The 16,660-nt window shown below is 49.9% G+C and overlaps 1 protein-coding gene across 5 annotated transcripts in view; it reads left to right on the forward strand.

Moving 5' to 3' along the window:
• ST3GAL3 (ST3 beta-galactoside alpha-2,3-sialyltransferase 3) overlaps positions 1-16,660 on the forward strand; it is a 201,996-nt gene that overhangs the window by 167,596 nt on the left and 17,740 nt on the right. For all 5 annotated transcript variants that reach the window (XM_043574705.1, XM_043574703.1, XM_043574706.1 and 2 more), the window contains 4 exons: positions 5,560-5,654; positions 8,819-8,882; positions 9,687-9,782; positions 10,072-10,258. In XM_043574705.1, coding sequence (XP_043430640.1) covers positions 5,560-5,654; positions 8,819-8,882; positions 9,687-9,782; positions 10,072-10,258 — 442 coding nt within the window. The remainder of the gene's footprint in view (positions 1-5,559; positions 5,655-8,818; positions 8,883-9,686; positions 9,783-10,071; positions 10,259-16,660) is intronic.

Below are 16,660 nucleotides of genomic sequence, written 5' to 3' on the forward strand. Positions count from 1 at the left end.
TAATAATAAAAAATAAATACTGTAGGGGAATAGAAGCAACAGAAGTCAGACGCAGAAATAAATGTCAGACTCCTCTGAATGTATCTTGTTTTGTGAATTTAGTTTGGCACTAGGTAAAGTGTTATATCGTCATAAAACAAAATTAAATTAAAATGGGGTATAAGTTGGGGCGCCTGGGTGGCTCAGTCGGTTACGCGGCCGACTTCGGCTCAGGTCACGATCTCGCGGTGCGTGAGTTCGAGCCCCGCGTCGGGCTCTGGGCTGATGGCTCAGAGCCTGGAGCCTGCTTCCGATTCTGTGTCTCCCTCTCTCTCTGCCCCTCCCCCGTTCATGCTCTGTCTCTCTCTGTCTCAAAAATAAATAAAACGTTAAAAAAAATGGGGTATAAGCAACCCCTAAAAAGCAAAAGCAAAATGAAACAAATGGACTTAACTGCGTATCATTAACGAATTAAAACTCAGCAGAATTATTTCAAGTGGCAAAAGCACCGTCACTTGTCTGTACTTCTCTAATAGGGTATACCCAGAGACAAAAAGAACTGTAAAGAAACTGTATTTAAATTGTTTTCAGTAATGAGAGTGTTAGTAATGTTATGCTAAAAATATTATATATTTTTCTACATGTATCTATCTGTAAATATGTATTAAGATAAAGCAGATAAGTAATTGTGTTGCTATCACTATAGGCAAGAATGTCTACTTGATTGAAAAGAGATACAAATATAAAGGAAGCTTACATAGATGACTTTTATGACATGTGAATTATATCTCAATAAGGCTATTAAATAAGAAAAAGTAAGTACGAATCTTGTAATCCTGAATTTGGGTTGGGAATACTAGTATAAATGCATGATGTATTTTCTGTTTATGGGGTGCCTGAGTGGCTCAGTTGGTTGAGTGTCCAACTCTTGATTTTGGCTCAGGTCATGATCCCAGGGTCATGGGATTGAGCCCCATGTTGGTCTCCATGCTGAGTATGGAGCCTGCTTAGGATTCTGTCTCTCTCTCTGCCCCTCTCCCACACCTGCATATTCTCTAAAAATAATAATAAATAATTAATTAATGTTAAAAAAATTATTTCCTGGCTTTTTCCCCCTGAAAACACCTGGGAAAAATGACTAACCATAGTGACATGAGCGACCCAGCCACCCAGATGGTGGTCTCTAAATACCATTTCCAATAACCAGGACTCCTTGGAAAATGACTGACTTCAGATGGAGGCAAGAAATATATAGGACAAACCTGGGAACATCTTCACATACTAGAAAGCAAGGACATTTTCTTTCCTTGATTACTGGAGTGTGTTAGAAGGATTCAGGAGCCAAGATGAAAAGGCCAAAGAGAGAAAAAGAGAGGAGGAAACCTATGGATTAGAAAGAGACTAGAGATTAACCCAATTCAGTGTGTGGACCATGCTTTCATTCTGATCTAAATAAACAACTATTAAAATAACAACAAACATTAATTAAGGAGAAATCTGAAACTGATGATTTGTTGCTATTAAGAAATTGTAGTGTTTTAGGTGTGATAATGGCTTTAAGAAGAGTTGTTTAGGTGTGGTTATGTTTGGGTTATTTTAATGTCTATTTTTGAGAGAGAGAGAGAGAGAGAGAGAGAGAGAGAGAGAGAGAGAGAGAGCACGCGCGCATGAGCAGGGAAGGGGCAAAGAGAGAGGGAGACACAGAATCCGAAGCAAGCTCCAGGCTCTGAGCTGTCAGCACAGAGCCCAACACAGGGCTTGAACCCATGAACCATGAAATCATGACCTGAGCTGAAGTCGGACACTTAACTGACTGAGCCACCCACAGGGTGCCCCTGTGGTTAGGTTTTTAAAGATGTCTTTATCTTCTAGAAATTAATGCTAAGGTATTTTATGGATTAAATGGTATAATTTCTGGGAGTTTCCAAAATAATACACAGAGAGAGTAGATGGGGTAGAAGGGAAACAAAATTGATAATGACTGATAATTGCTGCATCTGAGTAATAGGTCCATGGGGGTTCACTGTTTTGTTTCTCAACTTGTGTGCATGTTTGAAATTTCCCATAATAAAAAGTTTTTTAAATATATCCAGAGCAGAAAAAAAGAGTACCCTTTGCACAAAGGTGCACCCAAGTAGCAGAAGGAAATGTTAGAGGAGTCTGGCTTGATCCGTCAAGGAATAAAGAGGGTCTACAAAATAAGCACCTAAAACAGAAAGACCCAATAAAAGAACAAGGTGAGATGGACAGTGTTTAAAAACCAGAAAGAAATAAATAGGTTATTTAGTTATTTAGTTATTTATTTTTGAGAAAGAGAATGCAAGCGAGTGCACAAGCAGGGGAGGGGCAGAGAGAGAAGGAGAGAGAATCCCAAGCAGGTTCTGCATTGTCAGCACAGAGCCCGATGCAAGGGCTTGAACCCATGAACTGTGAGATCGTGACCTGAGCCGAAATCAAGAGTCAGCCGCTTAACCAGCTGAGCTATGCAAGTACCCCTAGAGGCAAAGATTTTTAAAAAAACACTTACCAGACCCATTTAATGCTTTTTGCCAGGATCTCTCCCGTGATTTTTGTTCATTACTTACTTAGCTCTAGTTGCTGTAACAAACTACTGTAAATTGGGTGGCTTCTCAACAGCAGAAATGTATTTCTCACAGTTCTGGAGGCTGGAAGTCAGAGAGCATGGTGCCAGCAAGGTCGAGTTCTGGTGAGAGGCATCTTAGGGTTCATATGGCTGACTTCTCCTTGTACCCTCCTATGGGGGAAAGAGAGCTAGTTAACTCTCTGGCCTCTTCTTATAAAGGCACTAATCCCACTCATAAAGCCTCCATTCTCATGCCCTAATTACCTCCCAAAGGCCCCCACGTCCAAGTACCATCACACTGGAAATGAAATTTCAGCATACAAACTTGAGGGAACACAGACATTCAGGCTAGAACACTAATGTTGCAACTTCTGCTTTTTTGGTCATATTTTCATTTGTGTATCCTGTACATTCAATTGTTGGGGGCCAACTTGTGTCAGGTGACCAGCAGCTTATTGTTTTTGTTGTTTGATCTAGCCTTTGTGTATTATGAGAAAGTTGTGTCCATTTCCACAGCAATGTTTTCATTATTAGTGAAAAAGAGGCGCCTGTGTGACTCAGTCGGTTAAGCATCCGACTTCAGCTCAAGTCATGATCTCACAGTTCTTGCATTCAAGCCCCACATCAGGCTCTGTGCTGACGGCTCAGAGCCTGGAGCCTGTTTCAGATTTGGTGTCTCCCTCTGTCTCTGCCCCTCCCCCTGCTTGCACTCTGTGTGTGTGTCTCTCTCTCAAAAATAAACAAACATTAAAAAAAATTTTTTTAATTGAAAAAAAGAAAGTGAAAAAAGTAGTCTACAGAATAGTTTAAGAAATAATATGGGAAAAGGAAAATCAGTACAGATATATACCATAAGGTTAGTTGCCTTTGTGTTTTAGGATTATGGGTTTTATTTATTTATTTGTTTGTTTGTTTGTTTATGTGTGTGCACCTGTCAGTATTTTCCCCATAATTAGCATATATTACAAGCTACAATGAAAATAAGTTTTTTTTAAGTAAAAATTAACAAAATGCGCTTTCTCAGGAAGAAAAGAGAGCAAAGGAAAAAATATGTTGAGAACATTGGTAAGACCTTAGAAGATTTTATTAGCATATGATGTCCAGTACATATTGGGAAGCAGATAAAGCCTGTCCAAGCCTGACTGAGAAACTTTGCAAAGACTTTGTTCCAGCTTTTTTAAAAAGTTTATTTATTTTGAGAGAGAGAGAGAGAGAACAAGCAGGGAAGGGGCAGAGAGAGAGAGAGAGAGAGAGAGAGAATCCCAAGCAGTGAGGAGGCCGACGCAGGGCTCAAACTCCCAAACCTGTGAGATCATGACCTGAGCTGAAACCAAGAGCCAGCCGCTTAACCAACTGAGTCACCCAGGCGCCCCTGCAAACATTTTATAAGCTCCTGACACAGGAGGAGAGGTTCTCGCTCCAGGCTTATCCAGGGACCTTGTTTCCTTCGCTGTTTCATATAGGCTGTGGCCAGGATCCTCGGTGCCTCTGGTGAAACATCAAATATGTTAATGTACTTGGATTTGCTATACTGGGTATGAGAGACATACATGATCCTTGTACACAGAAGGGAAGTGTGCTGACTCAGAAGTCCAGAGGCAGGCTGTTCGGCAGGAATGGCCTGTCCGTGCTGTCGAGTGTTGACAACGTCTTTCCAGCCATGAGTAATGGGACAGGGAGCAGGATTGAAAGTTTTCTGCCTCTTTCAAGTTCACTTCAAAATCTGTAATAATATTAGACGTCCAAGTGATTACTGGTATTATTCCTCCTGGGTAGGCTGATTATAGTGGTCAGTGATGATGGAAGTGAGAAAGGTTTGCTTGAGTTGGAGTACGTTCAGAAGGCTACCTCCCAGGCTAAGAGGGCCTCTCCTCTAGTCTTCAGGTTTTCAGTGGCTGATTCAGACTGAGTTAGAAATACAGAGACGGAGCCCAGGCCTAGGCCTCCACACATTCATTCTTGGCCAGCAAGGCCCCAAGCAGGCCCCACAGCGAGAATCAACACACAGTAGATGACCAGGTACTGGCCGTCTTCCAGGCTGCCAGGTGCCCTGAGAAAGGTCTTAGAGCCAGGGTGCTTGCTTCCACGTGAGGTTGTGTTGTCCAAGCATCCCCAAAGAGCTCGGTTTCTCCTGTAGCTTTTCCCTCTGTCCTCACTGCCTTCTGCATCCCTTCTGACTTTGCCCACCACCCCCACCCCCGAAAGCCTGCACCACGGCCTGCCCACTCCTTGGGCTTTCCCAAGAGAAGTGAAATGTTCTTTTCCCTTCGCAACTCAGCATCACCTCATCCTTCCTTCTCCCCCTGTTTCCCCCCCCATCTTTCCTCCAGGCCCACATTACCACCCCCCTTGTGTTTAGTGTCCCTCCCTCACCTCCTAAGGAGCTTAGCCTTCCCTCCTGGTCTCTGCCAGCAGAGGTGCTCAGGCTCCTACCTGTCTGAGGCCTCCGCTCAGCCCTGCCTCTCAGCCATGGGACGCTCCCATTTTTCTCTTCTCGACCAAACGTCTGTCTCCTGCGGCTCTTCTACGCCTTCACTGTGAATTCTCCCTCCTCACCCTGGGTAGTCCGCCTCCCAGAATTCTCTCCAGAACTCTTGTCTCCATGCCCTGGCTGTCTTCGGGTATCTTTCTGCTCACGTGGCCAGTGTGTCATCTCCGTGTTCCCAGACCGCAGGAACAGCGTGGGCTGCAGCGACTGGTGGGGTGCATGCCTGGGTCGCCTGCCAGAGAGCTTCTGGCGTGCTGCAGTTCCATCCAGGGCAAGTGGATCTTGCCTCTCTACCCCTATGGCCGGCCACATAGAGACTGCCCCTTTGAACTCAGGTTCCACTGGACAAGCTATGTCAGCAGCTACCCACTGACCGGGGGCAGGGAGGGTGTGCTGGAGTGTCAAGGTCCTCCCGGCAGATCTGTTGCCAAGACAGATGTACTGAAGAGCCAGTCCATACCCCAGCTTATTGCATTTGGGGATCCTCAACAGCCCTGTTGTATTCCAGGTTCTCCAAGCCAGCACCCATGTTCCTGGATGACTCTTTCCGCAAGTGGGCTAGGATTCGGGAATTTGTGCCGCCTTTTGGGATCAAAGGTCAAGGTACGTTGGGAACCCTGGCCCACTCTACATTAACATCTCATCCCTCAGCCTGTCTCCCTGCACTCAGGATAGGGCTGTACCCTCAGAAGTCCCCATGCTGGGGATCCACCCCTCTCCTTCCATTTTTCCCTTCCTTTCTTTTTCTTGCTTCACTCTTCGTTTACTCAGAGCCCACCACTTGCCCAGGGCCAGGTATACAACAGTGGAATGGACAGTACCATCCTTCTCCATAAAAAAGCTCCAGTCTGGTAGAGACACAGATACTTAGAGCGCAGGACAGTAATGGCTCTGAAGGGGGAAGAGATCACAGGAAAGGACGTCAGGGAGATCCATCCCGGAGGATCACGTATGAGGGGGAAATCCCTGAGAAGACAGAGGCCATCCCCCAGGAAGTCGCCCAGGCTCCTCCATCATCCCCTCTTTACCCCGGTCTCCCCTTCCGTTCTTTCTTACCCTGTCCAAGGCTGATGTCCCCCCAGTGCCCTCAGAACTGTCCCCTTCCATTGCCTTAGGGACTTCGCTCATGCAATTCCCTCCTGACTTTCCCACCTCTGACCGTTTAGTGGTTCTGATGCCTTGTCAAGTTCCTGTACTATTTCATGGCATGGTTGAGTTTGGGCTTTAGGATCAGACATTCAAGGATCAGATCTCAGTACTACTTCTTTATCAGCTGTGACTTTGGACAGGTTACTTAACCTGTCTGTGCTTTAATTTCTTCCTCAGTTAAATGGAGAAAATAATACTATTGTATTAGGTTGTGGTCAGAATTAAATAAGATAACTGTTGAAGGGACGATATCATTTGGCCAGGGGACTTAAAAATACCTGAGTCCTCTACTCAGCCAGTCCACACCTTCCTGAAAAGAAGACAGTGACCAGCAGGAGGACACTCTAGAATGGGAGTTTTGACCTCAGATCCCCAAGGGCAAATCTAATGGGTAGGGCTGAACCATGTGAAGAACTCCTTTTTGCTGGGTACAGGTAGCTAAGCAGCCTACTTTTCTCCCAAATCCTCACTCGAGACTCCAATCCTACAAACCTATGAAGGCCTGGAAAGGCTGGTCCATAGCCCATCGGCCAGCAACAAGAGAGCACCTGCTAATTTATACCCTTTCTGCTAAGGTCCCCTCCTAGAAAACAAAAACCCAAGCCATACCTTGACCTTGGGCAATTAGTAGCAATATGCTTTTCCTTAGAGGTCAAATGGGAAGTGGGAAAAGGAGGGTGTCTGTGGCCTTCCCTGAAGCCCTCCATAAGGTACATCTGAAGGCACTTAGTATAGAACACTCCTTAAAGGTTCATTTCCTTACCCATTCTCCTTCACCTCCTGGGAAGATTAACTGTGCTCATTGCTTCGTTCTCACCCTTTACTCTGGAGCACTCTCTTCTCCTCCATCATTCCAGTGAAACTGCTCAGTGCCCCCGGGAAATCCAAAGGATACTGTTCAGTTCCTAACTTGACCTCTTGGCTGCACCTGACAGTGTTGTCCACCCCATCTTTTAAAAAAAAATTATGGAGTTGTTATCTTTAAGTCGGGAGGCATCCTTTCTTTACATGGAATATTTCAGGCATATAGAAAAGAATAAAGGTGAATACATTGCAGTGTGTACCCAGCTTAAGAAATAAAACAGGAGATACAATTAAAGCTCTGTGTATCCCTTCCCATTCCATTCTCCTCCTTCTCCAGGAGACCATTATCCTGGTTTGGGAGTTATCGTTTCAATCCCTCTTTATCTATTTTTGTGACATATTTATATATCCATTGAAAATCTGATATCGTTTTTGCATGTTTTTACACTTTACAAATAATACTCTGGTGTGTGTGTGTGTGTGTGTGTGTGTGTGTGTGTGTTTTAAATCGATTTTTTTGCTTATGCTTTACAGACATATCTGTATTAGTACCCAAAGCCAAAGGTCACTGGTTTATGTATTTTTTACTGCTGGGTAGTATTCTGTGTACCATGTTTAATCTGTTTTCCTTTGTTGGGCTTTTCAGTTGCTTCCCACATTTTGCTATTACAAACAGTTCTGCAGTGAACCTTCTCGTACAGGTTTCCTTAAACAAATGAGCGAGTGTTCTGATGCTATCTACCTAGGAGGAGAGCTGCAAGATCTTAGTCTGTGCACATCTACATCTTTGCTTAATGTTATTAAGATGGTCTTCACCACGGTTGTACCGATTTACTTACTTTATCTTTAGATCTCTGTGCACATTATCTTTTTATCTTCCTAATGACTCTGCAGAGTAGGAATTACCATCTTCGTTTGAAAGATGGGGAACTAAAGCACACAGAAAGTAAGTGATTTATCTAAGGTCACGGAGCCCTGAAGTAGCACAAGCCAGGATTGGACTCCAAAGCCAGTATCATTATACAGTATATTATAATGTTCTCATTATGCTAGAGTTTGAAAGGAGAGCAATGACCATGGCCAAAGCCAGTGTGAGGCCAAGAAGAATGAGGTCTGAATAGTGGTCACAGTGAATCTGTGGTCTCAGTGAATCTGAGAACACAGAGGTCCTGGGCCCTTGCTGGGGGCAGCCTGAGTGGAGTGCAGATGGGCAGATGTCAGGCCTCAGAGGTTGAAGAGGGAAGGAAGTAGGAAGAGACAGCCCGCCAAGACCAAGGTTGGAGATGGGCAGTACTAGGGGGAGAAGTGAGGGGAAGACCATATCAGAGGGTGAGGCAAAGGGGTCTGAGTCGGCAGCTGGCTGGGCACACTTGAGCTCTTCAGCGTTGGTGGTCTCCTCATTTGCTCTCTGGTGTCTGCTCAGTCAGGGCACAGAGGTGAGTCCAGCGTGTACTCTGTCTCTGAGCAGGTCCTGGGCCTGGGGATGTCCTGGGACCTGACTGCAGAGCCTTTGAAAGCCAGAGGAGACTTCCCAGGAAGGGCTGGGGAGTCCTGAGGGGAGGAACTGCATGCCAGCGCTGGGGACCGGCTCCAGGCAGAGCTGAGTGTCCCTGCCTGTACCCCTGCTTCCATCTTGTTCATCAGGGAGAAAGCTAGGCCAGTGGCCCAGCCCAACCTTGTGCCCAGAGTCCCCTCTCCCCACCTTCCTATCCACCTCCAACCTACGCAGTAGCATGTGCTTCCAACGTCATTCACAAACACTTCATGGGGACGTCAGTGACCCTCTAACAATAACCTCCCTCCTCTGTCCACAGACAATCTGATCAAAGCCATCCTGTCAGTCACCAAAGAGTACCGCCTGACCCCTGCCTTGGACAGGTGAGCCACTTGCTACCCAGCCTCCTGCCCTCAGTTGCCTGGCATGTGCAGAGGTGTTGAGGTCCAGTCAGACTTCCCTGGGTATCGTGTCCTCACATGCAGGCACAGCACATGTGCTGGGGGTGGTGAGCAGATAAGCGAGGCCCTCCAGCGGGCCTGCACCCCATGGACTGAAAGCCCTTGGCAAAATATTTCAGTCCTCAGCCATCAGAGGTCTGAGGGCCTGGGTGGCGGTGGTAGCGGAAGATGCCATGGCTTAAATGCAGGGGGCGGTGACAGTGCTGAAGCCAGTGGGCCCTGGGTGAGGGAAGCCCCAGGTGGGGGAAGCAAAATGCATAGGGCTCTCTGGTGGCTACTGGAAGCATGGGGGGTTCTGAGTTGAAAATAAGCGCAGCCATGGGTCCTGGTGCCCCCAGGCCTGTCCTCTCTGCTTGTTTTTCTGGCACAGCCTTCAAACTCAGCACACTTTGCCCTCTCTCCTGAACTCCACTAACCCTTGGGGAATCTTTAGCCTAGAAGGCCATCTTACCAGAGGCTCCTTCCTCACCACCCCAGAACTAGTGCCCTTGCCCCTTCCACACCCACGCTTTCCTGGAGAGTATCTGGGACTAGGTATGTCAGAGAGTCCCGAGTGACCTAACTACCCACAGTATGCCTTTGGCCTCAGAATGCTGCCAGAAGCCCATTGCTCTTCCCCCATTCCAGCCTGCACACGGCCAAAGGCATGGGGCCAAGGGCCAAAGGGGTAGGGAGAAGGAGACCTAGCGGACAGCTCTTCAGAGATCTCTGCCTCTCTCCCCTCAGCCTCAGCTGTCGCCGCTGCATCATCGTGGGCAATGGAGGTGTCCTTGCCAACAAGTCTCTGGGGTCACGCATTGATGACTATGACATTGTGGTCAGGTGAGCTCCCCAAAGCAGTGCCTCAGGCACCTGAGGTGTCCTGGCCCAAACCCTGGTCCCTGAGTCCATTGAGAACCATCTGGCCATCTGGCCAGTTGGGCTAAGGTCAGCAGAAGCCTCAAGAAGAACCCTGGCTTGAAGGGCTCCAAAAGCTAGGTGACTCCAGGTGACCTGGCTCCCCATTCTCTGCCCCTGGGGAATTCCGGGGTCATAGTGCCTCCCAAACACAAGCCCACAGACTACATGCAGTGAGCTCAAGGCAGGCTCTGACTGGGCCTGCTCTCTGTAGACTGAACTCAGCACCCGTGAAAGGCTTTGAAAAGGACGTGGGCAGCAAAACTACACTGCGCATCACCTACCCTGAGGGCGCCATGCAGCGGCCCGAACAATACGAACGCGATTCTCTCTTTGTCCTCGCTGGCTTCAAGTGGCAGGACTTCAAGTGGTTGAAGTACATTGTCTACAAGGAGAGAGTGGTAAGCTCCCCATACGCCAGCTCCTTCCCCTTTTGCCCTGGCCTTGCCTGGCTTCCAGGTCAGCCTGTGAGTTCTTTCTCAGCCAGACTCAGAGTCCCTCTCCAGCATTCCCTGCAGGCCCTTCCCTGGCCTTAGGACCCCCTGGAAGGAACGCTTTTTTCTGGCTAGCCCCAGCATCACTCCTAATATTCATCCTCTCCTGCCCTGCCCTTCCCTGCCCTTGTAGTGGCCTCCCCTCACACTCTGACTCTCATGTGGATCCACCCTCATTCCCAGCCAAGGGAGGAAGGCCTTATTTGGACCCTGGGGCCATTCTGCAGGGACAGCAGACCCCTCAGTGAGCTTGAGGGTGCCAATTCCCAAGCCCATAAGTCCCACCTCTCTCTGCTTTGTACTTGTACCGCTGACCTGCAGTTAGATCCCCAGCTGCCACTGAGTCTGGTTCTACTCCAGGAATGATCAGATTCTGTACTCCTTGTCCTAGGCAGACTAGGCCCCAGGCCCGTTTCTCTAGGGGATTGTGTGGCCAAGTAGGGTGACTGCTCCTTTTGGTGGACCACCCACGGAATCCCCTCCTGAGTCCTTCATTCACAGCTCGGGGCCTACAGGGATGCCTGCCAACTTGTCCAGGCCCGTTCCCCCCTCTCCCCTCAACTGGCTATCACCAGCCACCCCAGGGGAGGAGTACTGCAGAGTTCAGGCCATTCGTCTTCCAATACCCAAGCCTCTTATGCGAGGAGAATGATGACAGATGGCCTCCGCATACAGTAAGAAGCTAGTTGTTCTTTCTGGAGGTTTAGAGGCAAGTTGGGAGGTGGGAACAGCTTAACCTTCCTATGGAGGTCTCAGTGCAATTTGGTTTAACTCCACAGCCCTTTCCCAAGCAAGGCCAAGTGCAGGCAGTGTCAAGTAGGTAGCAAGCGAGAGAGAAGACAGAAGTCAGGTCCAGAAATTCAGGTAGGTGGGACAGTGGGGAAGGGGAAGCTGAATGAGACAGGCAGGCTCCCCTGGGTTTAGCCTGGCTCCCCAAAGGGGAGGAAGGGGTTGGCTTCAGCCGGCTCCAGCTCCAAGAAGGCCCACTGCCCATGCAAACCAGGCAGAGAATGGGGCTGAAGGAGCACCCCTCTGTTTTTAGAACCATGGCTTGGATATTAGTGTCCTGAGAGCCCTTCTCTTTGCCTTGAAGGCAACAGAATTGGGGTCACAGGTAGGCACTTCTAAGGGGAAATGGGAGGGAATTGGTCCACCTTGGTGAACTCCAGGGCAGCTGGGGGCTGCTTTCCCACCCTGGCCTCTGACCATCTGCCCACCCCCTCCTGGCACATCCTTTCCTCTGCCCATGGACACCTGTCACAGGAGCTCCTGGAGGGCAGGGCCCTGATCCCACTGGCTTTTTTTTTTAACCCCTCAATGCCCAGTCATCATAAATGATCTGGAATTGGCTCAAATACCAGATCCTGCTTCCTGCTGAGCAGACCAGGAGGCCAGGCCAAGGAGGTGGGTCAGGGCAGCCAGGTGGGTTGTTTTTACATGTTCCTTCCGAGAACAACAAGGTCAGTTAATTCAAGGCTTTTATAGTTCATCCACGGAAGTAAGGAAAGAAAGAAGAAAAGGAAGGCAGCCAATTAGAGACTCACTGTACTCTAGCCACTTAGGGCCTCACTGTTCCCAGGAAGACTCTGAGGAGCTTACCACCTTGCCTGGCCCAGGCTGCAGTCTGATCGAAGATACTAGAGCAGTTGGGATGAAGAAGTGTGGGCTATGCTCAGGCACATGGTCACTCTGGTGGATGTCTGTGTCCTGACCTGGCCTGGCCGTGCCTGGAGATGTAGGACTGGCCTTGTGTTAGTGAGAACTCATTCCCAGGGTTGGTAGGGGTGAGTGAGAAGAGAGAAGGGACAGGGAGGAGTCCTTTGAAGTTCTGTGATCCTTCCCTGGCTCCAAAGTCAAAGATAATTTGGGCCTTTAGAGTGAGCTGCTAGAGGAGGCCAGCAGTGCCCATGGCCTCACCCGCCCTAGCACTTCCTGGTGGCCCAAGAAGCCTGTCCTTTAGAACCTGTCCCTACTCCAAGCCCAGGGCCGACGAGTTCACAGGACCTCTCCCACACGCTACTCCACTTCTCTGGTATCCGAGACCCAGGTAAATGTGGGAGAGGCTGCTTCTCCAGGGCCTCCCCATCTGGTGCCAACCACAGGCTTGTCCTGCTCCTGCAGCAGTGTTTCCAGCCATGCAGCCTCTGGGCTACTGGGGAACTCTCTGCACCTGCCGGGAGCCTCACCTGTAGAATTCTGGCAGGAGGCAGCTCTGCATTTGGGAGCCAAGGCCTGGCTGGGCAGTGCTGGAACAAGTGACAGGCCTCGGTCACGGCTGCTGCCTGCCGCTTGCTATGTGAACAAGTTGCTCAGTGGGTGGAACTTTCTGGTACCCAGGAGTCATGATGGGGTCTGGAAAGAGGAAAGACCGGAAAGGAAGACTGGACAACCCAGAAGACGGCCTGTGCTAAGGCTGGCCATACTGCCTTCGTCCATATGGGAACTTTTCTTGTCACCGTTTGTGGCCATTTGGTTCCCTCATTCACTGGACAGTTGCACTACAAGTTACCACAAGGCTCGTTATCTCCCAGCCCGCAGGAGCCCTGAGCCAGCCAGCAAGCTTGGAGGAGTTCCCAACAGGCCATGCTCAGGGCAGCTCAGAGGAGCACCAGTGGACTGTTGAGTGGGGAAGATGAGGTCCGGAGACACGGAGGTGCAGGTGTATGTAAGGCCATGGTGGGACAGGGCAGCCTCCAGCTCTTGTGAAATGTTCAGAGGCACATCTCACTCCATCTCGCCATGCGCTCATTTGCCAGGCGTCACTGAGGTGTCCTGTGTGCTGACACCATGCTGCTCCCTGTCTCTCACGGTCTAGTGGGAACAGGCCCGAAACTAGAGTTGTAATGCGATGTAGTAGGTGCTGTCACTGAGCACCCTCCTGATGCTTGATGAAGGCTGGAGGTGCTCCGTCCATTGTCTGTGGGGTCTGGAGAGGACAGGGCATGTGAGAGGCAGTCACTCAGGCCCCATTCCTCCTGCCTCCACCAGACTCCCCTTCCCATGCCCCAGAATGCCCGGTAACCCAGAAAGGAACTGCCTTCCTAAGCCCCTTGTCCACCTCCTCCCCGTCCCCCTCCTCAGTCCTGAAACTGGAAAGCTGGCCTCATTGCTGCGGGGCCTCTGACTGATTGTCAGTTCAGCGAGGCCCTGAGACCTAGGTTGGGCTGGAATGGGTGTGGTTCCAGCCCAGCAGGGGGACAGAGGACGGGCTAGGGGGTTGGCCCCTGGACAGCCTGGACACAGCCCCAACCTCCCAACTGTAGCTCAGGCCTTGGGGAAGGAGGGAGGGGCCTAAGGCCAGCCAGGGTCCCGCATTCATGCACAAGAGAGGACTGGGCTCCAGAATTTGGGAAGACAACATGGCTTAAGAGGGGAAAGCAGATCAGGCCTTGGAGTCATATAGACTTGGGTTTAAATTTAGACCCTTAGGCAAAGGATTAGCTGGGTTACCTTAGGCAAATTACCCAGACCCCTTAGATTTAGTCTTATCCGTACAACAGGAGTAATCCTTCCCATTGTTCAGGGTTGTTTTAAATATTAAATCAGATGAAATATAGAAGCACCTGACCTGGTGCTCGACACTTAGCAAGTGCTATCTGTAGCAATGATTAATGCTACTTCTATCTATCTATCTATCTATCTATCTATCTATCTATCTATTAATTATTGGTGCCAGTAGAAAAGCCCAGTTGCACTAGGGAATGAAGCATTGTCTGTCTAGGCTATAGGGTCTGACCTAGGAGAAGACCTAAAGCAGGGGTCAGAGGCCAGGCCTTGAGGCAGGAGACACAGGGCCTCCTGGGAGAGACAGCAGGGGTGGGCTAATAGTCTAGGAAATCCACAGGGCAAACAGAGCCACCAGGTCCCTGCCTATGAGGCCGTATTGGACCGGGCCCGAGATGGGGACTGAATGTCCATCTGCACCTAAGCCTGTATGCTGTTCCAGACCTGGGAGGGATGCCGAGCCTTAGGAGCTCAGTGTGGACATCACCTCACGTCAGGGGCGACTCCGCACAGGGCACCTGGAAAGGGTGCTGAGGCTGGCACGCAGCATGGCTTCCTCCTGCTGTGACTAGGCTTCTGCTGAACCAGCAACCATCTCCCCGCCAGGCCTCAGAGACAAGCTCTCCTGGGACACCGTTTCCTTTGCAGCCAGCTCTGGTGGCTCATTCCTCTTCTGCCCTGAGGGCCAGGAGGCCTCCATGCTCGGCCCCTCGGCCACATGCTAACTGCTACTCCTCTGCGCGCAGACAGAAAGTGCTGAGGGATTGGGTTTCATGCCGTCACACCCTCTCATCACTGTCATCGGTGACCTCTTGGTTACTGAGCCTCATAATCAGTATGATCACTGTGCCACCTTCTCTTCTCCCCTCTTCCTGCCTCTCTCCTCGCCCTCCTTTCTCCTCTTCCTCTGCCTCCTCCGGCTTCCGCCACCCTCGTCACAGCTGTCACGTGTTACGCTCTCCAGTTTGCCAGCCTCCTTTGAATTTATTCTCGTAACAATCCTATTAGATCAGTTCTGTTACTACCCCCATTTGGGGGATTGGGAAACTGAGGCACAGGGAGGATGAGTTGCTTGCTCCAGCTCATACAGCTAGCTGAGTGGGAGAACTGAAGTCATACCCAGCTCTGACTGCTTCAGGGGTCTTCCTAAGAAATAAGGTCAGCCACATCACCCTGCTGCGTAGGATCCTCTGTCGATCAGCTCCCACCTGTCACGGCCCATGAGAATGATAAGAGCTGCCGTTTACTGAGCTCTTCCACATGCCAGGCTCTGGGCCACACGATTTACAAGCAGTGCATCAGCCAGACATGTCAACAACCCTACAAGGCCAGGCGACAAGTAACAGTAAGTGGGAGGGTCACGTTTGGAGCCAGAGGTATCTTGTGTAACCATAACATGTAACACCTCTCATTCATTCATTCATTCGGCCAATTCCAATCAATCACCAAAATCACACGGAGCCCCAGGCTTCATGTGCTGTCTCCTGGCCTGACAACTCCCCCTCCCCACGACTGTCTCGTCCAGCCAGTCCACTGCCAGGGAGTCCCCATGGAGAGAGAAACTTGAGCTGAGATAGTGGTGTTACCTTACCGGCGTCTTTTTTTAAAAGTTTGTTTATTTGTTTTGAGAGAGCACAAGTTGGGGAGGGGCCGAGAGGGAGGGAGGGAGGGAGAGAGAGAGGGAGGGAGGGAGGGAGAGAGAGAATCCCAAGCAGGCTCCACGCTGTGTAGAGCCCGATGCAGAGCTCGAACTCACGAACTGTGAGATCATGACCTGAGCTGAAGTTGGCTGCTTAACTGACTGAGCCACCCAGGTGCCCCACCTTACCAGCATCTTGATGCCACTTACCACCCCTGTGTCCTGTCCCTGGCCGTCGTTCCTCTCGGAGCCTACTCACCACCGTCTTCGGTTCCATCCACCGTCTTACACCTCCATCCCTGTCCTAAGCCGAAGTCTCACACCCTACTCCACAGGGAGAATAAAGGTGGTCAGCAATCAAGAACTCTGGACTTCCCAGCCTCCAGTGTATGAAGTTACCTGCCTCCCCATCCATCCCGGCTTCCCTCACTATGCTTTCTGTGCCTCTCGCATCCAAGGTCACTTTTCTCCCAGGTTCTGGATGCCGTCTTGTCCCTCCTCCCCAGGAACTATCTCCCTTTACTTCTTTTCTCACTTCTTACTGGATCCTCCTCTCACACATGTAATTTTGTTCAGGTCTCTCTCACCTTAAAAGTGAAAGCCCTCTTTACTTTGTGTTCCTCCTCTGTCCTTCCTTCCTTTTCAGGTTTCCAGAAAGAGTCATTACCTCTCCACGATGCCTCTCCATGTCTTCCCCTTCTATTTCCCCACCCTCTCCAGTCCAGCTTCCAGACCTGTCTCTCTGCTGGCAGCGACCTGATTCCAAATCCAGTGGACTCAACCTCTGCCTCCCTTTAAAGGAACAACTTGTCAGCAGATACCCAGAGAGCATTTGCTGTGAACCGGGCACAGTACCGAGTTGTGGGGATAGTCCCTGGTCTTACAGGCTCGTGGCCAAACTCCTGGGAGGCATGCTTCATTCCTCCTTCTCCTTTGCCTTCTGTATTCATTCAGTCTCCAAATCTGGGATTTCCCCCCTTTAAAAATAACCTCACTTGCCTTATTTCAGCAGCTTCCTATCTCCCTGCCTTCAGTCCAGTCACCCTCCAGTCTGTTCTCCAAATCTGTGTCCAAAAGAATCCTCCTCAAGTGTCCCTCTGGTTGGTTCCTTCTCCTGCTTAATGGTTCCCTTTGCCTACATGTTGCCACTCTCAAAGGGCCTTCTT

Source organism: Prionailurus bengalensis, chromosome C1, assembly GCF_016509475.1.
Source record: "Prionailurus bengalensis isolate Pbe53 chromosome C1, Fcat_Pben_1.1_paternal_pri, whole genome shotgun sequence".
Taxonomy (NCBI): Eukaryota; Metazoa; Chordata; class Mammalia; order Carnivora; family Felidae; genus Prionailurus; species Prionailurus bengalensis.